At 48.2% G+C, this 26,879-nt stretch overlaps 1 protein-coding gene across 2 annotated transcripts; it reads right to left on the bottom strand.

Moving 5' to 3' along the window:
- Window positions 1–1,095: 1,095 nt before the first annotated feature.
- On the bottom strand, window positions 1,096–26,879 carry SLC25A42 (solute carrier family 25 member 42). 2 transcript variants are annotated; one of them, XM_005278964.5, is made up of 9 exons: window positions 26,741–26,879; window positions 14,599–14,685; window positions 13,243–13,362; window positions 10,346–10,457; window positions 7,875–7,900; window positions 6,807–6,973; window positions 6,030–6,146; window positions 5,293–5,444; window positions 1,096–4,920 (listed from the first exon to the last, which is right to left on the bottom strand). In XM_005278964.5, the coding sequence occupies exons 3-9, from the start codon at window positions 13,324–13,326 to the stop codon at window positions 4,595–4,597; spliced, it is 984 nt and encodes a 327-aa protein (XP_005279021.1). In that variant the 5' UTR covers window positions 13,327–13,362; window positions 14,599–14,685; window positions 26,741–26,879; the 3' UTR covers window positions 1,096–4,594. The 2 variants fall into 2 exon arrangements, with proteins under 2 accessions (XP_005279021.1, XP_065434525.1); XM_065578453.1 differs by having other exon boundaries at window positions 14,390–14,685.

The following is a 26,879-nucleotide window of genomic DNA, read 5'->3' on the forward strand; positions in this document are numbered from 1 at the left end:
CCATGTGGTATTCTGGGATTCCCCTCCAGCAGAGAAGTCATTCGATAGAATACGAGTTCATCATTTCCTTACTGTGTTGACCTACCAGGCTACCGCAGCAGTTCATTTATCCGGAGTCATGACATCCCTGTCATACCTGGATGCTCCAGCCCCGAAGAGGGCTGCCCACCGGGGCTCTGAATTGGCTCTTTGGCACAAGAAGGGCTCCGCCAGCCTCATCTCACGCTGGCTTCCTCTCGCGGGTTCTGAAACTGTTTTGAACGGAGGTTGTTTGGAGGGCAGGTTATTGGCCTATCGCTCATCCCCAGCCTGGAGGGTCAGCAGGTGGCGCTTCCTCTGGTCCCTGCCTTTGCCCTGCCTGTGTCCGCGTAGCTCCCAGGTCATTGGAAGAGATGAGCCTTCCCACTGCATCGCTGTGCCATCCCCAGGGAGAGAAGTTCTGAATACACAGAACCAAATACCCTGAGTACTTCGGGGCGTGCTCCCGTGCCTGCCAGCCACTTTAACATTAACAAGGTCAGGACGGCAGGAGGGCTCTAGGAGAATGGTCAGCACCAGCACAGGCCAGCTAGGAGCTTGCATTTGGGAAAGACACGGGGGATCGGAGGGGGGAGGACACCGGATATTGATCTGGGAGCAGAGAAAGCCAAAGATGCCGCCCGAAACCCACTGAGGGAAGCTCTCCCGGTTGGACGACATGAGCAAGGGAACAGTGTCTGGTGCGGGAGTCTGCCGTGTGTAAGAGGCAGCACCTGAAGTGCACGTCGTGCTGGACAATATGGGAAAAGGGAGACAGCTCTCCTCCTACAGGACTGAGTCAAGAGATTAGTGCAGGCTGAGCCCGCACTAGATTCAGAAGAGCTCAGTGCGTCGAGGGCTTTTCTGGTGCTGGGCATTGTTGAAAATCAGGTGCGAAACAGGCCCAACGCTGGTGGCTACAGCTTCCACTTTCTTACCCTCTCAACGCTGGCCCCAGTTCTGTTGGGTAGAGACGAGAGCCCCCCCGCTTTGTCCTGCAATACGTATTGCGAGTGCAACCAGCGCCTCCTGGTGGCAGAGGTGCAACACGGCGCGCACCCAAAGAGAATCCAGAAAGTCAGTTAATTTTTTATTAAATATACTCCTCTCTTGGCACAAATTTTAAAATATATATATATATATAAACATTATATAACAGTGTCTTCACTGCATTAAAATAGAACTCCAGACCCAAGGAAAGCAGTCAAGTTTGACACATTAATGGATGAGAAAAATCTTTACAAAAGGCATTTGTGCTCTGCGCATAGACAGGCAACAAGAGTACCTGCATAACACTGCATGAAAGAGTCCAGGGCGGGTAAGAGGAACCAGACATTGCAATGAAAAAGCCTTTTCCATTTTCGGCTCTGAGCCACGGACTGAGCCCAAAACATACCACATTAGCCCTACGATCAGAGTTAACCACATTCAGGTATTTACTGTTTTCGAGGCAACTTTTACTGATCTCCAATGTTTCGCTTCCCCTTTGCCACCAATGCTGTACCCACCGACTTCTCAGATTGGTGCTACCCTGCAAAGTCCATTTATCACACACTTCTTGTTAAAAAAAAGTTTCTTCTGAAATGCACTGACTGCTTCTGTGTTAAAGCAACCACAGTGCAAGACCTGTAATACTTAAGCACTGCCAGGCCAATGGCTGTCAGGTGAAGTTCCAGACGTACCATCATTTCCTCAGACCAGCTGCTGGACTGGGCTTCTAAAAATGACCATAAAGTATCAATGGATATTCCCACTCCACTGCCTGCTTTGCAGGGACTGTCACCCCCATGACTTCCACTGATGGTGAACTCTCACAGGTGCCAAGGCTTCTCAGCATTCCCCTTTCCCCACCAGAGTCCTCTGCACGCACAGAGATCTGCCTTCCACCTTGGTTGCTGCTGGCCTGTCTTCCCACCCAGGCTGTATTGGCACTCTCAGGTCCTGCAGCCATGTGTTTCCAGAGAACCAGGAGAAGACTGCTTGGGGCAGGTCTCCGGGGATCAGGGAGGACTCCCAGCAGCAGCAAATGGGTAAGTTCTGCCTTGACCCACTGCTGGAAAGCCTCCCCAGCTTCCCACACTAGTGCCCCTTACCTGGCCCTCAGGACTCCTTCCCAGTGTTCTCCACCCAGGCAACCACCAGTTCACACAGCCAAAGAGCTAGGCCAGGCACTGGGAGCAGCTGCCATTTCACATCCAGCAGAGAAGGGATCACACTGGACAAACGATACTCAAGGACTTTCCAAAGGAACACACATCCCTGGTATCGAATCCTCATTTGAAATGAAACCTCTCACCACTGCATTCGACAAGGAGGGTTCCGCTGCCGGACTGTTCTGGGAACCAACATCAAACCTGCACTTGTGCCAGTTTAGATATTCTCCATCAGACCTGCCTGCCTGCCCCAAACAGCCAGGGGTGGACCCAAGGCGCTCAATTATGGTAGAGGGGAGCTGAAGAGAAGGAAATGCAAATGAACAGTGTTCGACTACTAATTATTCTAGTTTTAAAGAGAGTCACACAATTTGGGGTCAGATGGTCAACAATTCCAGAGAAACGGGAGGGGAGAGAGAAGAGATTTACATGGGGCTTGCCTCCTTTCTGTGGGATACAGAACAGACTCCTGGGAGATTCCTGGACCAAAACGAAGATCATTATTCCATTACACACAGTGGCACTGCCCCCTCCTACCCAGCACACTAGAGAAGCTTCAGGGTCCCGCATTTCAGGATAGCAGATTTGGAACAAGTTTTAATTCATGCAAGAAAATAGAAGAATTAAGCGCTTTGGGTTCCCCCCTTGTACATCCAAACAGGGGGAAAACCAGCTATTTAAAACGTACACAACACACACAGTTATTTTAAGAACCCTATTGTTCAAGAAACCAAAGACCACTGCTAACATGGTTAGACTGAAATCAGGTCTGCTGCTGGACTAACAGTCAGGAAAGTCGGGGGAAAAGGTTTGGCTAAAAGAGGTTTTTAAATTAGCTGCAGAGCCAACAAAACAACCCCACCTCTTCACCCCTCTGGGTCCAGCGCTTCGACACTGGCACTGCCCTCGAGTCTCTTTCTCGCCTTGGAGGTTTTAGTACAGACACCCCAGGCTTCTGGACAGACAAATCTCACCACCCTGCACTGTTCTCACTCCTATCCTAGTGGGCACCCCCAGGAGCTATGTGGCTGAAGGCTGCAGCCCATCAGGACTTCTGGGTTCCAGTCTCTCTTCAGACCAGTGCTCACATTTAATACAATGGGTTGTGGGGGGGGGGGGGGAGAAGAGATGTCTCAGAAGGACTCAGTTCCATTTCTGAGTCTGGGGCTTTCCCCGCGGGCGCATCCCCTTGGGGTTCGTTTCACACTTGCAGCTGGGAAGGACTGGCACACCTGGCACGATCCCCAATGGGCGACAATTATGTTACTCTTGGCAAACTGGGTCTATTTTCTACGAGCCAAGTTGGTCCAGCACAATTCTAAGAATAAGCTACTGGAATCAAAGTTAATCAGCTGAGGTGACATGACCGCCAGAGCGTGTGCGCACCAAGGGGGTTCCAAAGCAGGGCCAGCAGCCTGAACCCACTCAAAACTGCCGCCTTGAAAGGTTATTCATAGGTGTGCCCCCGCAGAGTTTATTCTCACATTGCAGTTTAAGCAGCAACCACAATAATTAAAGACATCATTGGTTAAACTTTGAGTATGTAACACTCCCCACTCTTAATACTGCAAGCTGATAAATCCTTCCGAAAATGCTGCTTTTAAAAATACAGCAACTCCGGATAGAGAGGTTTTTAAAGTAGCCTGAAAGCACCACTATTTCAAGTGACTCCAGTTTACGACCCCAGGCACAGGAATTCCAGATTGAAAACTGATCTCCTAACTCTCCGTCTTTGCTGATTTTAGAGAGGGGCATTGCTGAGGTGGGATGTTTTGTTGAACACAAAGTAAAACCAGAACGAGTGCTATCTGAAGGGAGGAACACTTCCACACTTCCTGCCCGAGCTCACCTCCGAATTTTGGAGTTAAAAAATTGTTTTGAAATAAAAACTTAAATCCTGGATGTTCCATTTCAAAGACTATTAACCCTCTCCACTCACATGTGCAGTTCATTGCAGACTCACGCTGAACCACTGCTTGCCAGGGTGCTTACCATTGTGTAGTCATTAAGAACTGCCTAGCAGGAACCCCTTTCCCCTCCCGGATTTCCAGCTCCATCCAGGCAGCATGGCAGCCCCTCTTCTATAATCCACACCACCTCATCAACCCACTGAGCCCAGGAGAGAAGCCAGCAATAGCTTAGTGTGTATAAAAGAGTTAAACACAAGGAGGCGGCCGCTACCTAGAGAAGGCAGCTCCGCTGTCACCGAGACGCTGGGGGACGCTTCACCCATTTTAGTGAAGGTTAGTTACATGTCTGGGCTTGGCAATAACTCGGAGGCTTGTTAAAAAAATAGAAAGAAAAAAGAACAGAAAGTAAAATCTCAGCAGTGGGGGGGTAGCACTAACCGAATGGGACAATGCTAGTGTTTGCTAGATACACACTTACACTGTACTCCCCTGTTATACTGGGGAATGACGCCACTACCTTTCAATATTAGTGCCGAGCTGTAATTTACGGAGAAGGATCTGGGTAAGGTCAAAGGTTGTGAAACTTATTCCCACTGCGATTGGACCTTTGACCCAGTTCATGCTGAGTCCTTTGTACAAGCCTCGGATTAGTCCTTCTTCTCTTATAATCTCTCGCATGGTGGGCAGGATGGAACCATACACATGTCCCGTGACCCCGGCCGTCTGCATTCGCCGACGCACCACGTCCAGAGGGTAGGAGGCCGACTGGCCAATCAAGCCTGCGCAGGCACCAAACGCGAGACGTTCCAGGGGGTACGGCTGGGCTCTCCCACTGTGATCTGGGAAAGAGAGAGCAAGAGGCAGCGTATAAATAGCTTCCTGGAGTAACTGCATGACTACAAAGTTACATGGTCTAATGGCCAATACAGCAGAGAGGGTGTCAGAATCCTGGATTCTTTTCCACTAGCTGACTCAGTGTGTCCCTACACAAGCCCTTGAGTGTCAGTTTATTCAGCTATAAAATGGGGATGATGTACCACGTCCTGCTGCTTCCCAGTCCGATAGAGGTGAGGAGAGAGGAGACATCCTTCAGTGCAGAACAGGGGAGGCAACTTTAAGCCCTTTATGACCAAGTGCTAAAGCTCCAAGACGCTGCCAGCCTGAGCTCCCGTCACCAGGATGTCAGCATCCCGACGCAAAGCGCGCTTTACCTGCATGCAGTTTCTTCAGCGACTCGTAGGTGAAGAAGCTAAGTCCGGCGTACGGGATCACCCCAAGGATAGTGGGCGCAAAGCCCCTGTACAAGGTCTTCAGCCCCTCCTCCCGAGAGATTCGGATGAAGACGTGGAGGATATTGCTGTACCTGTCGAAACACAGACCCCCAGACATTACTGCCTGCGCAGGAAGGCCATTGGTAATGCTGCCAACCTGCCTTGCTGGGGGACCTACAGTTAACCTGCTTGCTCGGCTGGAGAAGTCCAACGTTCAGTTCCGAACGTATGACAGAGGAGCTCAGAAGGGACTTGCTTAAGAGCCAGCTCTTTCCAATGGCTTTATTGTGGTCATTTGTTCGTGACCTGTTGACCTAGCCGAGGTCGTCAGGTTGGGCCTCTCCTGAAGGAGGCCAGTTTGACACTACTCTTTGGACCAAGCCAGCACACAAGGGACCTCTCACTTGTGAGCTGATCACTATTTGAATATTACCCTTGTGGGGAAGTCTCAGACCTGTGTTACACAGGAGGCCTTGGAATCTATTAATCTCCTTCTGGAGAAGAAAGGCCACTGGACCAACGGCGGCCCCCAGGTCACTTGCATACATCAGACTTGCCGATTCCCAAGGCTGTCACGCCAAACCCAGAGTTACACCAAAAGCTTAGAGCAAGGCTTGAGCTTCAAAACCATCCACCTCCATCCCGGGCGCTTACACCCATTCCCATTAGCCACTTACATCTCCTTCGGCGTGACAGCCATTCGGGCTCGCACCAGGTCCAAGGGGTAGGTTAACATGGCAGCTGTTGTACCTGCCAGCGAACCAGCGATGAATCTGGGTAAAGGAGTCAATGTTCTAACAACGAGAGGGAGACAAAACAAAACAGATCACATCTGCACAGAATAAGGATGGTAATTTTTCTTAGGCTTCCTCCCACCGCTATCCTGAGCTGGCTTCCGGCAGCTAGTTATACTCGGGGGCGGGGGTGGTGCTGCTGACAGGCTGGGGGCTGCAGCAAGCCTGATTCGGGTCTTTCAGACACCATCTGCCCTCCCGCACGGAGAAGGGAGCAAGCAGCCATGCACTAAAGCGCAGGGGGTTTGGTTTTCAGCGCTCTGGGGAGACTGCGTCCCGTTGCTTCTCTTGGCAGCGGAAAGACACTTCGTACTGCCCACCTGGCGGCACCGAGTGCTAACCCCCAATGCTCTCTGAGCCGCTCCTTGCTCACCCCTCTAGAAGGCAGGATCTTATCAGCCACAGGGAATCTGTCTGGGACACAATCCAGACTCTAGGCAGCAGGGACACCCCACACTGCTTAGCTCCTGCCCCACGGCGCTCTAAGGCGCTCCACCAGGACAGCAATCTGCTGATAAGCAATAGGTTCCCACAGCCTAGAGGCACCCGTCACCTACATAACAATCCTAATTCCCACAGGCCTTCAGTCCACACAACTCCTCCCACCCCAACAGTCAGACTCTGCTCCTAGGACAAGACTCAACACAGGCAGCATCTTACTTTCCATGAAAGCCGTAGTAGCTTCCCAGGAGTTGCTTGTACTCTTCGTGCGCACAGAACTGGATGGCAGCGTAAGGGATCACCCGGACCATCGTGGCAGAGTTCCCGCGCCACAGGCTCAAGAAGCCGTCATTGAGGTAGGTGCGGTAGATCAGCCTATAGGCTTCCTGCATGCAACAGAAAACGAGAACGGGGTCGAAGGTGAGAGGAGGACACGCTTTCCACTCGACACCTAGGATGGAGCCAGAACGTCTTCAGCAGGAGGAAGCAAGTCCCAGCAAGATGGCTTCCCTTGGCCCCCCAACCACAACGAGGTGGGAAGACCGTCGTTATTTACATTCACTCCTTTGGGCTGTGCCCCGGATACACAGAACTAGAGCATCAATGTCTCTCGGATAGGAAAAGAGTCTTTTAAAAGAGAATCTGACACAAGCAAAGCTGGGAAGAGTCAAAGGGCTCAGAGCTGTTTAAAGACAACATGCCTTTTAGTTTCCTCTTCCAGTGCTGGAGCGATGCCTGCACAGACCACTTTTCAACCCAAATCAATAGACTCGTTACAACGCAGAAGGTTTGGAGGATTATAAATATTAGCAAAGACTATTTGTAGCATCAACCTAGCACATACATCATAAAGCACTCTACAAACCACAGGGAGGGGTGCCCGCCCAAACTCAACTGTGCAATCATCTTTTAAACAATTCCACTGCTGGTTGAGTGAGAACATTGGGTGGGGGAAATACACAATATCGCATTGTGCCCAGCAAGATGGAGCCCAGGGTGCCACCAGATGAAGAATTGATTATCTGTAGTGCAGTAGCACCTCTAGGCCCAGAACGAGGATAACGCTGGCACTTGGCTCGGTGCTGTACACAGGTATGATGAAGACAGTGCTCCTTGGGGCAAGGTTATCAGTTACACGGTTACAAATCTCTTCCTCTCTGCTAGCTCGCTATAAACACTGCTAATAAAATTCAAGCCAGACAGTTAAATACAACAGAGAGCACTTTTATTACTATTACTGCCATTAATCAAACCCTTTAGGTCAACAGGAGACAGACATCACCTCACCTTGGCAGAAAATCTTTTTGCAGACACTAAAAAAAAAGAAAAAGAGAAGAACATTAGTGTGAGGACTTGCTGCACATTTAACTAGACAGAGTCCGAGGGCCATGCAATTTAGTGAGTCAAAACTATGGGGATGAACCTGACACCACAGTAGCTGCAAACTGTTATCAAGCCGTTTTTATTTCTTAAAAGTCATGAGTTGCATAAAGGAGCAACATAGTGAAAACGTGTTTGCATGTGACTGTTGCATGGCCTTGAAAGGATTACAAATCTGTCAGGAACTGGAAAGCAACTGCTGAAGGTGCCGGATTGCTAAAGAAACAAGTTTTTGTTGTTTGTCTTGTTGTAGTCAGTTTCATACCTGCAATAGGAGTGTTATTGGAACGGAGCATTTAAACATCCTGGAATTTCATCTCCAAATACCTTGCACGTCACACAGTTAAAGGAATGTGGCCAAAACTTTGAACAGATGCAAGAAAAGAAATTACGCCCAGTCTTGCAATGAGCTCCAGGCAGGGGTCCTCCCTCCTGCATGGAGTCCTGTTGAAGTCCTGCCCTGTGCAGGATGGTGGCCTCCATTTGTAACTTGTGCGTGGAAGGGATCTGTTAAAATATGCTCAACTCTTAACCGGAGAGATCGGCTTATGTGCCACAGGATCTGTGAGCAGCCATACAGTAACTAGCAGGCGCTGTATGCTTGCTGAGGAAGAAACCTTCATCGGCTGAGGCCTATCTGGAAACTTGAAATTGTTTTCTGCAAATGTCCACTGCAGTGGAACCAGCATTTCTGCCCTCCCAACAGCAGGCTGCCACACAAGGTAACTTTTGTAGCCTAGATGGCCCAAGGCTGCTTTCCTATCCAGGCAGCTGGAAGCAACTGCCAGCTAAAACCCCCAGACAGCGAGAGATAAGGAAACTCTGCCGGATACCAAGAGATTAGCCAGAAGTGGTAGTTTCTAATCATATTATTTGCCTCTTCTGCAGAGAGTTTAACTGGACAGAGTACTTGGCTTTCTATAAAACATAGGCCTGGACAAGTTAATGTTGATTTGTACAGATAGCTGCTAACTCACCCCTATTCTCCAGTTCCCATTACACCCTTCAGCTCTAAATTTGGATCTCTTATTGAAAGTCTTAAACAGGTGAAGTGAAGGGCTCATTCCGGTGAGGTAGACCGTGCAGGCAGGCGCTAAGCTACACACAACCCTGCCAATGCACCTCTATCCCAATCTAGAGTCACCCTGGGTATCCTAGTTCTCAGCACTCTCCCCCACCCACCCACATTAGCTCTGCTGACGCACTTCAGTCCTGTCCTGCAGCCCCTGCTATTCCAGATAGGGGCCTCTGCTAAGCAGATATTGATGATCAAGTCAAATCGCCTCAAAATGAATCACAACTAAGGATTAGATTAAATCTAAAACTCATTTAATCTGAGACGCAAACCAGATTTAAATCCTTGGCCTCTCTAAAAGTCTACTGCGCACCCACCCACCCTTGTAATATTTAATATTCCTGGGTAGTTCTTGCACTGAAACAGGGATTTATCAGCCCATAGCTGCAATCTGACAGATGATAAAAATGCTCCCAGTTCTGATCAAATGCATGAGGATTTTCTAGTCAAAGCAGCTGAACTTGGGTTTTCAGTTATGCACATTTAGCATATGGGATGTGAAAGGAATTTGTAGTATAAAGGCAGATATTTTGGACTCTACTTCATTGACTCTTGAAGCACACTGTACAATTGATTTAACTTGCAACCACAATAATTTTAGATCAAGTTAATTTGTCAGTACAAATAAATAACGTAAGTTTCAGTAAACACGTTCTACTTACCCATCCTTTAACAGGAAACCCCAGGTGTCTATTTACTGCCTTCTAATTGTCACCATGTCCCCATTCCCTCCTTCCCCTATTCCCTGAGGTTAAGAAGCCCAATAGCACCTTTGTACTTTTCAATGTATGTCTCCAACCTGACCAGTCCCATGAAGCCCAGACATGGAAACCCAAACCACTGCGCCAAGCCTTCAAAATGGCATCACACCCCCCTTCAGTTTTAACTGCAACGCCTTACAATGCATGGTTGCTATACGTTTCCAGACCCTCCCTCGCCCACAGACGATAAGGGCCTGCCAGACCCACACTCACAAGCTGCGCTCATCTTCCACTGAGAACAGTGGGCTCATTCCTACACCACGGAAGTAAATGGGAAAATCCTACGACAACAGGAGTAGGATCTAGACATATGGGCTTAATCCTAAGTGAGATCTGGGCTGATTGTCACCTCTCGGGATCAGGACTTGTATCCCAAGCAGAAAACAAAGGTCCCGTGCTCCTGTCAAAGCCGTGCAGGGTTTTCTGCCGGTTTAGGAAGAGCTAAACGTCAGAGCACAGATCAGCTGCACTGCTGGCAGGGGAGAACAGGCACTCTGTTCTTTTAGAAGCTGGCTGCTTTCTCAAGGGCTCACAGCATTCACCTTGAAATATGATTTTTGTCCTATCCAGCGGGGCCACTGCTGTTTTTGCAACAGCACCAGCCAATGCACCAGACATCAGGGAGTGGATCACTTTCCTTTTCTCCGGGCTCCCCTAGGAAAAAAAAACAAAAACAGAAACAGACCGTGTTACATTGCTCAATGAAGGGACAGAGTTAGGTGACAGGGATGCAAACCAACTTTCCTGTGCACAGCGTCTGAGCATGTGCCTGCACCGCAGAGGTCTGGGCACTGAGATACGGGAACCAGAGTTAGCCACACTGGGTGCGACTGTCCTGCTGCTAAGCAACACTCGAGTCGTACCTGTATAGCTGCATCCCTGCTGGCGCTGCACTAACCCCGGTTAGCCCCAGAAATCCTAAAACTGTCTCAGGGTTCCTAGTGCTGCACTAAGCTGCTCTATGAATGGTTTCTTAGTGCATTATGGGAGAATTTGTCTGTCCTTCCTAACCCCCGGAGGGCTACGGGCACCCAGGTTCTGGAACACAGGTTACAATCTGCACCCACCCTGCAAAACAGATGGGTTAGAGCCTGTGTTAAAGTGAAGTCCTGGCTCTAATCTATACACCCACCAGGTAAGGAAGCCTGGATTCAAAGCACATATAAACCCAGGTAAAACTGTGTGCGAGTGAACGGTTTATGGCTAAAAGCCAGGCACAGTGGGGACATTCGTACAGCTGTCCCAGGGCTCTTGGGAGTACATTTACTTAACTAGTATTTCAACATGTGGGAAACAGCAACTGGCAGTTCTTTGCTGCTCAGTGTCTTTAGTAAAGACTTTTATTCACAGAGACTTGGACAAAAGGAAACCTATGTCAGGGCTTCAGAAACTCAAATACAACCCGCAAAATGCCAGTTACGCTAAAGCAGAAATTCAGCTGGCCCCTGAAGAATAAAGATTAAAACTAGCTAGCAGGGTACAAAGTCCCCAAGTCATGCCCATAAGCATCCCCTCCCTGCTAAGATTACAGTGAAAAGCACTGCCCCTTCCTGATTTAAGCTAAGTCCTGAAAGCAAGTTGCTTGTTTTATTTTCAACCTGCACTTTCCGGGACACCACAGCGTTATTCCAAACTGGCCCCAACATCATAGACGCGTACGGCAAGACAAGTTTCTCCTGCAAGGTAACTGCAAAGGAAATAGCTTGGTTTCTTATATGCCTGTCATGGTTCAGATTGAGAGTGCAGTTTGCTTCCCATAATACAGGCGCAGAAAGCAAGTGAAAGTGTTAAACATTGAAGGCAACGGACTGTCAGGAAAGCAGAGATTAGCCTTGCCCATGTTAGCTTCTAAAGACCCGTTTATGTTTGCATGGCATGTCTTGTATGGTAAGCACTCTTTTTTCTCAGAAGTATTTGCCCAATTTTGACTGTTCTCCTTGGTAACGTTGACTCTGTTCCCCCCCAACCAAAGATCTTTAAAAAGCTACGTGATCAAAAATACTGCTCAATTGTAGTCAGCGTCTGACCTCGGCCTGCCTGACTCTAGACACAGGCAAAAGTGGGCCTCAACTTCTGCCCAAGTTCTGGACAAATAAATTAAGGGGAAAACAAGCCGTAATTACTTCTCTATGCGAGTCCTGTATCGGCCACACGCAGCCCTTGGTAACGTTTGTGGAGTTCTTTACAGCAGTCTGCCAGGAGACTTCTGCACAGGGTCAGCCCAGTATCAAAGGCAGCAGCACATGCTGACATAGGTAGGATGCCCAGGTGCTGCCCCAGCGCCCAGAGGGCTGGGAGCGGACAGTGCCCCCCTCTGGCTCCCTCCCCCCTCCTCCCCCCACAGCAATCTTAAATGGACTCCAGACTGAGCTACATCCCAGCCAAGGCAGGAGAAAGGGTAAACCAGCCCAACACAGAGCCTTTGGCGGGGACAAGGAACAGAGTGAGCAGCCGGAAAAAAACCCCATTCCCAACCCCATTTAAACAGTTCAGCACAGTGCCACGTTGTATGGAAGAATCTCCGGAGAATTCAGGAAGCGTTTCCAACCTTAGCCTGCTAGAGTCCCAGACAAGTAGGAGTTGGAGTTGGCAAAACTGGGTGGCTTGTTCTAAGTGATGCTGTGGAGTCTCACGAATTCCGACCTATACAGGGACTAACCCAGGAAGGTTGGGAGCAGGCAACTACTCCCTGCACTGGCTCATTCTCAGAGAGTCACTTTTGTTCCTTAGAACTGCATTTAAAAAAATCTGCTACACTTGCTTCCCAATTATTGTCCTGATGCCAGCCAGGGACAAACTCATACATACCAGAGTTTGCTCCTCTCTTCCCCAGATTATAATAAAGGAAAGACAGGTTCTTGTGAGTTTCACTTTGCCCCTTAGGTACACCAGGCTGAACACTACATTTGTAAAAAGGACATTGGGGACAGATGGTTTGACCTTCACATGGAATTTAAAATCCACTGATTCCATTTATATTGTTTCCTATTCAATAATTGAAATACTTTTCCTATTTTTACAACAGCAGCTTCATAACTACTGATACAACACAGCAAACACGCTGACCTAAGGCAGACAGAGGAGATGCTGGTTATTAGAGCAAAGGCAGGAAATCAAGACTTGTGGCTTCTATTCCCAGCTCTGCTACCAAATACACAACCTTGGACAAGGAACAAGTTCTAGGTGACTCAGTGGGATACCCATCTACCTCCCAAAGGATGGGCAGGAGACTGGACGCATTTAATTGATGTTTGTAAAGTGCTTTGAAATCTTCAATGAAAGCCACTGTTGCATGGCATAATACGTGTAAGCACTGCAGCTGCTTCAGGGCTCCCCAAGTCAGATGCTGTTTGCTTTTCCTTTTTGGAGTAGCAGCCAAACCAAATCTCCCCTCCTCCCCCTGCGAATCCATCACACCCACACCCCTCCCCGCTCTTACCTCAGATAGAACATGGCCGGGTACAATTGGCTCCACGCCATTCTGTTTTAAATCCACTCGACCTTCCTTCACACCATTACCCATACCAGTCGTGCTTCCTAGGCAGAAGAGTTGTGGCTCCTAAATTTTAATACCAAACACACCAAAGCAGTGGTTAGGTGAGAGTAGAAATGAACACGTGGGTATTGTTACCAGTTTACACTGGAGTACACAACATGATCTGCAGTGTGGCCACCTCCAACTGTCAAACCCGTCTTCAACCACCACTTTAAAAGTACCCCAAAAGGTTTCCAAACCAGCCAGCTTCTGCTTAGCAGCCGATTTCTAATGTTCCCTTCAGCGTGTGGTTTCCCTGTAGTTAACTACTGGGCTGTTAGAACTCAGATTCCCCTGTAAGACTAGAAAACATGAATTTCACTTTTGGAATCGGATTGATTCTTTCCTGGGCCTTCACTGATGTGTTTTGGACCTTCAATCTTTGGAGCCATTGACAGCGTAACAGATCCATGCTCCAAGAGCATCTATTTGACTTCAGTGGAAATACATAATAATTGCATCTTTATTCCTTAATATTTTAATAGGAGGGAAACAAAATACTAGTCGTTATGCTTGCTAATGTTACAGATTAAGACTACAACTGGTACTGAAGGTTCGAAAGGACAAATTCCCAGAAGAGGCACCACAGCATTTCAACTGTTCTAAGAACCAAAAGAGAGGGAAAAAAAACAAGTTCAAAAGGAGATTTCTAGATTCATTCCCTGTATTTATTTTTGTCTTTGGTGCCATCTGGCATGTGTGTCATTGACATCCTCCTATTAATTGTGTCTGTTCTACTTCTTCCCACAAAGGATTTCAGTAGTAAATTGTATTACTCTTGCTAGGGAGTCTTTAAAATAGTCTATTGCATCTCTCCTCTAGAATGTATTTCTGCTATGGCCACTTCTAACATCCCAGCTCTCGAGGACGAGATCAAAACATGCATAATTTCCAGGAGCGAAGAATCAGATACTAGACGGTTTTATTCTAGCGTCTGCTGTGAAGCATCCAAGTTGCCAATCAGCCTGAGATTCTAGAGCACATTGGACAAGGCGCATTGAAACGTAAGACCGATGCGTGGAAAATGGAAACAAAATGGTCACAGCAATACCTTCAGGAAGTCTGGCCTGAGCAGCCGGGTGCTATTTTAGGAAAGGGATAGATCCAATGCATCATATCTGCCATAGAGACTATTCGGACAATGCCAATGATTGAAGTGCATAAATATAAATACATAAATGTCTCCAGAATTTCGTTTATTCACACTAGTTTCAAGCCTGTGTGCATGGCAGCTCGTTTAACACAGAAGGTTTTTCTCACTTTGATATATGCTCTCCAACTGTCTCATGAAGGGAAGGGTCGCCCAAACCTTTGCGACAGAAGCACGGTGATACCGCAGATAAAGACCTGAAATATGAAACAAAATCGTCATTTCAATTCCTAACCGTCTATCAGCATCGCAGCTCTTATACTCTGAGTTTTATATTTTCTCCACAATGAAAGAGATTCAAGGTTACATTTAAAAATTCTAAGCAAGCAGCTTTTATCTGAGCCAGCAAGTTACACTAGACCTCTTCACGAGTGGGTCAGAGCTTTCCTAGGGGCACGACTGCTCCAACATGAGGAGACCTCAAGTTGTCCCATTTTGTTAGTCTCCATTGCAGAGGGATCCCAGTCCCAGCTCTGCCACGCTCACTGTGGCCCCTTAGGCAAATCATTTCACCTTTGCCCTTGTTCTATACACGGGGAAGGGGAGGCACACCAGCTGGCCCATTGGAGAGAGTGTTGCGAGGCTCTCTCAATTAGACCTAAATGTTCTTTGCTTGTTCGGTGCCTTTCATAAATTCTTATTGTGCTATTTTATCACATCATGGCCATAAAACACTTCCAAAAATCCCTTGGTCACTGCAGCAACACTAATGTAAAGTGAGACACAGAGGAGCTTGGTCTGTAATCATGCATGACCGATGTGTTCGTCAGGAAGCTATGCATGACCCATGCGCTCACTTCTCGGGAAGAAACAGCCCTGAGTATCTTCAGCACCAGACGCTACCTGTTTGATAGAGCTCTGGGAAGGATGTTTACAACTCCTTAGAGCTCCTCTTTTAAAATGAAAGTTCTCAAGAGGGGGGAGGGATAGCTCAGTGGTTTGAGCATTGACTTGCTTAAACCCAGGGTTGTGAGTTCAATCCTTGAGGGGGCCATTTAGGGAACTGGGTAAAAAGTCTGTCTGGGGATTGGCCCTGCTTTGAGTAGGGGGTTGGACTAGATACCTCCTGAGGTCCCTTCCAACCCTGATAGTCTAAGATGCTGCCCAGAGGGTAAGGAGTCAAAATTTTAATGAAAGAGATACTTAGTAGTCCAAAGCATGATGCGAACAACAAGCAACAGGAATATTTGCATTGCAGAGGTTCTATAAAGACACAATCACATCACATGACGCAGATGGATATTTTCATGGGGATAAAGACCATGGTGCCAGTCACATGCTGTAACAAAGCAGCTAGAAGGGAAAACTTTATTCAACTAGTGTTGCTTTGCAGAACAGTCTTAATTTCCCACGTGCCTTGTGTCTAGTTATTGGTTGCCCTGCTCCCTGTTTCCCAAAAGAAATCATAAAAGAGTGAAAACCACGGGCAAAGACAGTGTCTTTCATGAGCTCAGCTAAGGTAACTAATAAAAACAAAAGAATGGCCAGACTGGGTCAGACCAAAGGTCCATCCAGCCTAGTATCCGGTCTGCCGACAGCGGCCAATGGCAGGTGCCCCAGAGGGGTGAACCTAGCCAGTAATGATCAAGTGATCTCTCTCCTAGGAAGGAGAGCGCCAAAGAAGCACAGGCCAAAATACCGATCCCAGGTCCACTGAGGATAAAGACTTGTCAATGAAACTCATGCTGAAGGGTCCATAATTTGCTTTAAAACCAGGTTCTAGACAAAGATGACGAGAAGGGATGTAACCCAGAGGTTTTTTAAACACAGGTACACAAAGGATTCCAGTAGCCTGGGTGCGTACATCTGTAATTACGGCGTTAGAGCCCTGTAACCCGACTACAAGTGTTAGGTCTGGGATCTGGTGAACTGGGAAAACAAACAGACCCTCTCCGGCTCAGGTCAGCGCCCCTCCTCCTGCTCATGGAGTCCACGCAGTGTCATCTGCGTGCCCTGCTGCTGCCAGCCCCCACCACCTCCTGCGCTGGGGAGCGTGTGCGCCGAGGAGACGCAGCGCCTCTCACTCCACAGCCCACAGGGCAGCAGGGGCCGGCAGGAACGGGCACACAGCCGCTGCCACACCAACCCCGCGGGCACGTGGTGGAGGTGCTGACTCAGCGTCAGGTCAGAAAACGACTCCACCGACCCGCCAGGGCTCGGGTCGGGAGGGCTTGTGTCCAGGTCAGGCCTAAAAGTTAGGCCCAAGCAGACTGCTAGGTGGCATCACCTTATTCAACTGTGTTCTCAAAGACAGCCTTATTCACTGGTCAAGGCCCCGATCCTGCAAAACCTTATCATCGACAGTCCCAGCGACTTCAAGGAGACTACTCACATGCATAACTGAAGCACATGTCTAAGTCTCCACAGGTTCAGGACACAGCAGTGTTTACTATTTTTAGTCCTATTTGCTCTACAAATGTAGAACTACTCGGTGCCATATTTGCAGTCCCTGTGTGTCTTGTGCAGCACTGTGCATTAAACAGATTCGGCCAGGGTTAGCGGAGTAACAGAAAGTGGGCAAATGCAAGCTGGCTGTACTTTACACAGCATGGTTGTGTGTTATTTATGCTGCAGTAGCACATAGGGCCCCAAACAAGGACCAGGGTCCCCACTGTGCTAGGGGCTGCACAGATTGGTAATGAGAAGACATTCCCTGGCCAGGAGAATTTATAATCTGAAAGCAACACTTTTGGCCAAGGTGGGCTTCAAGACTGAATAAATTTAGTGAGTAACACACACACTGTGGCTTCGTAACAAGATTCTAGACGGCCTGCTGGAGTGTCAAAGAGAGATCATGACAGCTACCAATTTAAAATCCTGTGAAACCCACTCTCCTTTTTCAAGGAACAGAAGAGGAGAAATTTCTCTGTTCTAGCCAGATGGAAGGTGTAATTTACCTCATTAGGATTCTGCATCATTAGTCAGCAATCAAATGCATGATATATTTTCACTGCGCACCCTCAAAAGAAGTTGGTTCTTAGTCACATTTATCCACATGCATGTGCTACAGACAAGTGTGTCACCTGGCTATCTTACGAGCCACATATCTAGATTCTTTGTAGGCATCCTAAATGTATTTTAGTAAATGCAGAAATATTTAGGTGAGCTAAAATGAACGGTCTGCCCCATGTCCCTTACTGGATGCACAGTATAGTCTATGGATGTTAAAAAATTAAGCAGCACTGGTTGACTTATCTCTTTAGCTCTGCTCCTTGAGTATTTGAGCAAACTGCAGCCTCCAGATTAATTAAGTTGTAAAATTAACCCTTCAACAGGTCAGGTGTTCTGCTTTCTTAAAAGCTAGCTTTGGTAGCTCTCCCTGATTAAAGGAAGAGCAAAACAGAGTCAAGTTCTTCAAATAATGCAGACAACTCACTGGGTGAGATGTTGCACAAGGAAGAATTTAGTTCATTGCCCAGACTGAGCCCTAAGGGAACACGATCACGAGCTTTACGAATCGCTGCGTTTTCACGGGCTGTGGCATGGACCCTAAGGCATCGGCAGCTCTTTCATTAAAATTCTTTAAAGACTTCAAACTTATACCACAACTCATCACATAAAGATGGATTAACCAAGATACCATGCACATTGCAATAATTGGTGACAGGAAGGGTTAAGCCTGAGTTCTCTGGATAAGGAAATCAAGTAACAGAGTTACACTGCAGGTTACTATGAGTCTCCCTTTAAACTGACTTCTCAATTAAACTTACAAATAGTTTGACTTGATATAATGTGATCTACAGTACACATGAAATCCTTAGCTGGTCACCCAGTTACCTCCTTTCCTGTTCTTGGCCCCTGGCAAGAGCTAATCCTGAACTGATCACAAAGACACTCACATTGCATGGATATCTATTCACTGCTTCACTAATGCAGCTGTTCTGATGCGGTGCACAGATTTTGCAGTGCCCAGCTGCTCTTAAGCACTCGGACACCCTGGCAATCATAAAAGCAGACCTTGTCATTCCAGTTTACAGATTTACTACTGTGGTCAGAACATAGCAGAAGACCAGGCATCCAGCACACGCAAACTGGCTTGCAGCCTGTCATTGCCAAAACACACTTGCCCTAAAAATCCCCACGGGAATTTAGATCCATTGCAGGACACGAACATTTCTAACAGAATGTCAATTACTCCAGTGTGAATGGCAGAGATATTACAAAGCAAACACTGAGCAGTGTCAGCTAGCTGCATGTCAGCTGTGGTTATTTTCTAAGAAACATTTGCTTTCAGCTTGGAGAATGCCACTGGTGACTATGGAAATGGTTCAGAACACTGGACGCAGAGTTCTGACTGACAGGTAGTGGCCTAGCCACACTGCTCCTGCCAATGGAGGCATGAGTCCCATGTGCATACATTCCACTTCACAAGAGCGGCAAGACAAGCAGTGCATTTCAAGTTACTTGCATGTTTCCAGCAGTTAAGAGTTCCTGTGGCTTTGTGCCACAAGAAATCTGCTATGAACACCCAGAAATACAGTTGTGATTGATCTTTAGTAGTTGCAGTGATTGAAGAAAAGCAGGTCTGAAGGTGGTAAACAGCTATTAAGAGTAACAGGCACAAGACATGCAGGGGCCTGGCAGGCATTTCATTCTATATTTAAAACTCAGAAGTCGATGACCAGTGACAAAGGGAGATTGGAATGAAATTACTGCTAGTTTTTCCCTACACAAATTCACAGCATAAAATGGAGACTAATAATTCACACCTACAACATGCCATTCATCCCCAAGAATTGCAAAGTACTTTATACATTTATATCCATAGACACAGATTAACTTTACCCACTACCGAGATGCCGGTACCACACGCAGACCAACGCGTTTCCTATGGGCTCCGTATTAGCTTATATCAAGAAATGATCAATACTGCATTCAACTGAAGCTGCAGAGGAATTTAGGAGGCAGGAGGTAACTGCCTATGTTAGCTCAGCACTTGTCAAGAATATAAGACAGTCTGAAGTTGACCACAGCTGCATTGCAGGTCATTAGAAAAAACCCCATTGAAAGAGATTGGCCGCACAGCTGCCCTGTCCGAAACTGGGTCAAAGATGACCACGGGTACCTTGGCAGATCAAAACATGGTTGACAGATGGTTGGGTCTGTGATGAGAGTGTGATTAATGATGGTTGCCAGTGACCACTCGTTGTGCCAAGCAGATTCCACCATCATGTTGTGTTGTGGCATAAGTGACCATAAAGGGCATCTAGAAGACAGGTGAGCTGGCAGGTGGTTGAAGAGGTCAGTGTACGAAGACAGATAGTTGTTCTCATGGATCTTGGCCAGCACCATGACAGAGGCCTTCTCACGGCAAATATGGGGCGGTGCTATGTTACCAAGTATTGGTCGCCATGGCAATGGAGTTGCCCATAAAGTCCTGGTAACAATACACATGGGTTTGTTAAGCTCTACATCGACCAGCCTCCTGTGAGATGAGCGACACCAGACAAGAGAACACTACCCTGCTCTTGAACAGCGAAGGCTGATGTTCTACGCGTCCGGGCGCTCATACCCTAGGTTGAGCCAGTCAATTTTCTGAGCAGGTTGTTCCAAGGGCTGCCATCTTCCTCAAGTGGTTGCAGAACGTTAATGACCTATCCAACGTCACACCAAAGTAAACTGGGGTTGGATCATGCTGCAGGTGTTGGCTGTTGAGGACAATGTTTAACTCGTGGCCTGTGCTTGCATTATGCAGATGAAATACGCTAGAAACCATCTTGGAAAAGCTCGGCTACAGGCGCCATCGACTACAATAGTCTGCCATGAGCTATTTTGCCTTTGTTAAAATTCAACCAATACACTGGGACCAACCCCTGTCTTTACTAGAAGTATCATGTTTGCATCTCCTCTTCTCCCAGCCCTTGGCAGTAGTTTTTCAGACTGTAAGCTTCTCAAGGAGGGGAGCTCATCCCCTTACATGAGGATAAAGCACTGAACACAACAGGAAAAAACACCCCCCTGAGCACAGCAAGTTGCAGTGCTGTAAAGTGCCAGTGTAGACCGTGCACCAGCGCTGGGAGCTGCACCCCTCATGGAGGTGGGTTTTTTAGAGCGCTGGGAGCTGCACCCCTCATGGAGGTGGGTTTTTTAGAGCGCTGGGAGAGCTCTCTCACAGCGCTGCGCCTCGACCACACAAGGAACGTGTGAAAGCCTCATTGATTTTCACATTTGTCAAGCCAGTTCTGAGAAAGCTCACTCCATAGACTTGGACTGCAGCATCAGTCCAAACACAGATTTATGTACAAACTTGACCCTGACGCATAAGGCCTGAAAAGTTCATGGAATTCCATCCTTTTAGCAGTTTGCACGGATGTTTTTTAGCACAACATTAATGCACTCTTCAGTGACTCGTTAATAAATCACTGAATGGATCTTTTGTTACCAGAAACATATCTTCAAGTTCAACATGTTTTCCCAGTTCCAAAGTACAGGCAAATGCTGCTTGTTTTCCCCTACAGCCAAAGAGACAACCAGCACAATGACATATGAGAAAGGAAATACAAATTCCTTACATGGTTTTTAGACTATCTAGCTTGAACCGAGAGAAAGCCACTGGCCATTGGGGAACGGTTATTTAAAAAGCCTAGTAATTAAGCCAACTGCGCTAATCAGTGCTGGCCAGGCCCCACAGCTCAGAATGCCTGTTCCACAAAACGGAAAAGCTTGGCAACTTCAGCGACCACAACCGATTCTCTAAAGTGCAGCGGGGAACTCCTCACAATACCTGCTATAGCCGAAGACTGGAGACCACTTCTTGGCTGCAAGACAAATAAGCAACCCTGTTGAACTGGGAGCGGGAGAAACGACTGGATTAGGGAAATCTGAGGAGCCAGACTATCAAGGGGAGGAAGTACACCATTTCTACTGGAGCACCCTCCTTTCTCAGACAACTATCACCGCTGAAAATGAGAGAAAAAGGAAGGCATCCAGAAGTCTGCAACACTCTGGTCAGGCAAATGCAACCTTCCCACTGGTTGATTTTCCAGCCAAACACCCCTGCCACCAGGGGCACTGGAACGGGGGGGGGGGGGATCTGGGGGCCATGGCCCCATCACTTTTTACCGATTGTACGGGTGAGCGACAGGGGGTGCTGGAAAGGAGTGAGCGAGGGGCAGGGTCTTGGGGGAGAGGGGCAATGTGGGAGCAGGGCCACAGTCTGGGTGCCAATGCCCCCCCCCCAGTTTGAGAGAGAGTTTCTGTCACCCCTGCCTGGCACCCTAATGCAGGGTATTTCCTTTGCAGAAGGCAGAGACAAGAACACAGGTGACATGAGGCAGCTATGACGCAGAGCTGCCAACAGATGTAATGCCAGGGTCACTCACTCACCATACCCTGAATCATTACCACAAAACAAATGAGGTTTTACAACTCCAGAGGCACGCCTGGTGCTTTGCAGCATAAGTCAACAAACCCCTTGCCCTGCAGAGCTTACATGCAATGCAAGGAGGGCAAAAGCTAAAAGACATTGGGGGGGAGAAGGAGCGAAATGAGAGGGGGAAAGTCACGGGATCCATTTGTTTCACATTTATCTTGTCAGCATCAAATCTCTGCTAGTGAATTAAGCATGAAGCCAGGTACGAGCAGAGGGATGGGAACGGAGGCAGCAGAAAGCTAGCCTGGAAAGAGGAGTTTTGGGGAGGAGATGGAGGCTGTTGGCCCATGGGCTGCAGTTCCAGAGACAGAAAGGGAAAGAGGCACCAAGCCCCGAGCCGGGGGGAGGCAGAGGGTTTGTTAGGGTGAGCAGTGACGCAGGGCCGGCTCCAGGGTTTTGGCCGCCCCAAGCAGCCAAAACAAAACAAAAGCCGCGATCGCGATCTGCGGCAGCAATTTGGCGGGACGTCCTTCGCTCCCAGGCAGAGTGAGGGACCGTCCGCCGAATTGCCGCCGAATACCTGGACGTGCCGCCCCTCTCCGGAGCGGCCGCCCCAAGCACTTGCTTGAGAAGCTGGTGCCTGGAGCCGGCCCTGCAGTGACGGCACAGAGGGAGGATACAGGCTAGCAAATGTTACAAGAGTGACATGTGGTTGATAGGCACGATCTCATCCTAACACAAAAGCTCTGCCTACCCTTGCTTTTTACCTGGTCCATCACTAGGGTTCCCACAGTAATATAAATGATACTTGGTGGGCTAGGCTTAGCTCAATTCCAATTAAAATGGCTTAGAACATGGCTATGTGGCCTTTGGGAGAAAGCACAACGGTGCTCGTTTAAAAATTTAACAGGGGGATGATGCAGGCGGCCATCATGGACTGACTGGAGGCAGGAGCCAACATTTTGATAGTGACCGAGAGATGACAGGGAGCTTGGGGACAGGCTATGAAGGGCTTTGAAAGTGAAGACAAGCAGCTTATGGTTTGAACCAATGGAGAAGGGGGAGCCAATGGAGGGGTGCAAAGAGAGGGGAGACATGGCCAAAGCAACGGGCTAGGAGAATAATCTTGGCAGCAGCATTCTGAACATAGCAGCGATCAAGCTGTGAGATGCTGAGAATCCGAATGAGAATTTTATCTGAGTGGATGGAAAGGAAAAGTCGTATCTTAAAGATACGATGCAGAAAGAATCTGCAAGGTTTAGACAGAGTCTGGCGTGGAGGGACTAAACAAGCAGATCCCAAAATAGCTATAAGCAAAGTGTTTCCCCCTTTCCTTACTGTTACTTATTGGAATACCAGCATTGCTAGTCTGAATACCTGCAATCTTCATCAGGAGCTATTTCAGTGCAACAGCTTTGATCATTATAGCCTCTGCCCTAAAACCCACATTTATTTGTGTGTGTCAGAGCTCAAGATAAAACATTAACTCAGTCTTACCTCATTAAACCAAAACTGAAGTGGATGGGCCTTAACAAAAACATTATTTTTCTTATTTCTCAACAGTGATGCTATTTCACGTTGCATGCATAGTCTGAACTTTAGCTGGAAGTATCCAATTATTTCAGTTTGTTTTAATTGTGCTATTGCAAACCTTATATTAAGTTGCTACCATGAACGTAAGCATCCGTCCTGCCTAACCAAAGCACCTTGTACAACGCTGTTAAGATACATCCAGCTTGGTAGGCCCAAAATTTGACATAATGGCAAATCATATTTTGACAGTCGTGCATGACAGCAAGATTAAGAGCAGATGTGGGAGCAAGGAACTCCAGAAGTCTAAACTAAATCAGCCTGGGTTTGGGGGTTAAACAACTTACTCCAAGTTGCACAAACTGTGTTTCTGCTCATCCCCTCTGCAAAGCGGGGGAAATACTTTCTGTTGCCTGCAGAATTGCAACAATTAATATTTCTACAGCCATTTGAAGAAGGAAAGCACTACATCAGCATTAAGGTATTAGTGCCAGTTTTACATGAGAGATATACACATCTAAAGGGTTGGTCGGTTGGGTATATTTAGCAGCAGAATTACCAAGGGAAAGGTGACTGGTTCCTGGACCTTTCCGAACATTAAATTTGTTTGACCTGGTCCGTACTAAGCCCATGGTAATCTGCTTCAAGACGTAACAATACACTCCTTTCAAATCAGCACTGGCCACCTGACATTGTATTTTCCTTACCCCCTTAAAGTCAGCATGCCGGGTACAGTACATCTATGAAACACCCTGGCCCTGACTAAGTCAACGTACAGCTTTTGTGAACAGCTCTGCAGTGTAGAGATGTTACTGTGGCAGAGGCTGCGAAACCGGCCTGGGGCCAGCAAGACCTCAAAGCTGGTGCTCTCTCTGCCCCAAGGACCTAGTCATTCTAGAGACAGAGTTCCTGCTGAAGTAAAGGGGAATACTGAGGGAGATCGGATTGCGAGAGACTTGGGGGGGACGGGGACGTTTTCAGTGTGAATGGCTGGTTTCCAGAAAAATGCCAAGCACCCACAATTCCAGCTGAAGTCAATGAGATGTGCAGCTACTCTGTGCCTCAGCCAATCGAGCTCTGGTGTTTCAAACCAGGCACCTAAATTCAGTGCCACTTAGGAAAATTTTGGCCTAATTTCTATGTTTAACAATCGGGTCATTTTTAACTGCATTCATTTTTAGATTGTGGGTGAGTCATACCAGCCCTCTAGAAACCCTTACAATAGAGGCTCTCTTCTCTGTTATTTTGTAACACCACTGACTACAGATACCTCGGGTTACCCTCATCACTTCAGCCATTAAAAAAAGGCATGTTTCCAAAACATTCCAAATTTACCAACCACACAAACACCCCAGGGCCAAACAATCTCCAGAAAAAGCCTTGCATATTAACAGATTGTGAAGCACAAGGATGCAACCTTATCTTCCAAGTGAAGATGAACTTCAACCCACATTTTTTAGCTAGCTGACTAGCATATTCCTGTTGGCAACGAAGTTAATGAATGCAGTTACCTCATTAAACCCTCAGCACTACCCAAGAGAGCAATTGTCTATAAGCTTGACATTTTATAATAATAGCAGTAATTACTACACCTTTACTGTAGTACCTGGCATATTCCGCAGAAGCATAAAACGGCACTGATTAACTTACATGACCCTTTCCAGCATATCCTGGTTTTTTTGTTTTGTTTTTTCCACCTTTAAGACTAGTTTGAGCATGTTTTCCCACTTCCATGTTTGGAGGCAGAGCCAGGGAAGTGGCTAAACTAGAGTGGGATAAGGGAGGAGAGATTCAGAGCGCTCAGTACACCATGTGTTACTTTCTAACCCTCCAGTATCTATCCCTGAGCAACAATTTTCAGCCCCATATTCTTCCCACATTTATTTCAGCTTACAAAAATGCACTCATCTAGTGGTCTGGAAACACATATCTGAAGGAATATTTGGCTTGAACAGAGCCTTAAGGTGATCATATTTAAGGAACAGATGCCTGATGCAGAATATTTCTGTATCTAATGTATTATATTTTCAGATTTGGTTTTAAAGTGTTAAACGTGACATTCACAGGGAAACTGTGCCCCTTGAACACATATTGTTTGTGCAGAAACTTGATGGTGGCAAGAACAGGAATAGCAAGTAGGCCTTTTACCATCAGAAGACCATGGGGGAAGGGAAGAGAAAACAGAATTATATCAAGTCAATACATTTGCTCAATATCTCCTCTTAACACATTCCATCTGAGAAGTCCACTAAGAAATTATTCCTAGTTGTTGGCCAACTGACCAGCACAGTAACTCAGCTTTACCCTTCTATTGCCAAATTTGACAGGAAGTTAAAAAATTCTATGCAGCTTATCACCTGATCATTGACCCAAAGACAAAAAGAGAGGGAAGAGAGGGTGGGTGGGAAACATTGCAAAGTGTCCCCCAAATGCACACTAAGATGCTTTACCACAAGCAGAAAGACAATATCAAACAGATCGGAGCGTGCATGCTCCAGGCTGACAGAGCCAGTGACCTGATCCCTCTGACCCACAAGTCAGCTCTGTCCCCTAACACAGGGGCACCAACGAAGGAAGGTCAAAGGAATATTTACACAATATCACAGAGCTAATTCATGGGGGGCAGGGGAGATCTCCTCCCATAATGAGGGAGGGAAATGGGCACACCAGGAACACCCCTAACTCATACTTCAGGGTCCCACGTAACTCAGGAATGGAAGTGAGAAGGTTTCAGGTTTTCCCCTGACAGCAGAGTGCTGGGACGGGTGCAACTCCCCCACCCACGGAGCAGGGGCTTCCCACGACGGTATCAGATCCCTGTGGGTGCTGCTCCCCCTCTCGGCCCTTAGCACCCGCTGGGCCCCAGCTGAGCCGAGATGGGAGCTGGGCACCAGCCTCCTGGTGAGCAAGGGGGCTGTCCCGGCAGGGCCCTAGGTGACAGCTGGGGCTGCTGGGCCAGTGAGGAGGGTACCCCACAGCAGGCTGCTGCCCCCCCCCATGCTGGTCAGGGGCTCTGAGCCCCACAGGGCGCTGCAGTGGGAGGGGGAAGAGGACCAGACTGTTACCCCCCCATTCCCCAGAGGGGCTGTGGTTACACCTGAGCCCGGGGGCAGTTACTCACCCAGCTCCTCTGCAGCTAGGGGGCAGCTACCCCCGGCCGGGGGCTCTTCCCCTCCAGCAATGGGGGCAGCCAGCACCTCCCCAATCCGGTACTGGGGGGGGGAGGGGAGCAGCCGGGGGGACCCCCCCATTCGGGGCTGGGGACAGCCAGGGGGGACCCCACAAGCATGGGGGGCGGGGCAGCCGGGGGGGACCCCCCATTCGGGGCTGGGGGGAGGGGAGCAGCCGGGGGGATCCCCCCCAAGGGCGGGGCTCTAGTCTCCCCTCCCCCAGCGAAGCGCCGCACTCACCGGCTCGGCCCCGCACTGGTGTCCAGCTGGGTCTCCGCGCTGCTGCTGCGGCGGCGGCCTCTTGGGTCCCCCGCGCTGCCGTAGGCGCTGGGCGGGGCTCCACTCCCAACCCGCCAATCAGTGCTGGGGCTGAGGGGCG

Source organism: Chrysemys picta, chromosome 25, assembly GCF_011386835.1.
Source record: "Chrysemys picta bellii isolate R12L10 chromosome 25, ASM1138683v2, whole genome shotgun sequence".
NCBI lineage: Eukaryota > Metazoa > Chordata > Testudines > Emydidae > Chrysemys > Chrysemys picta.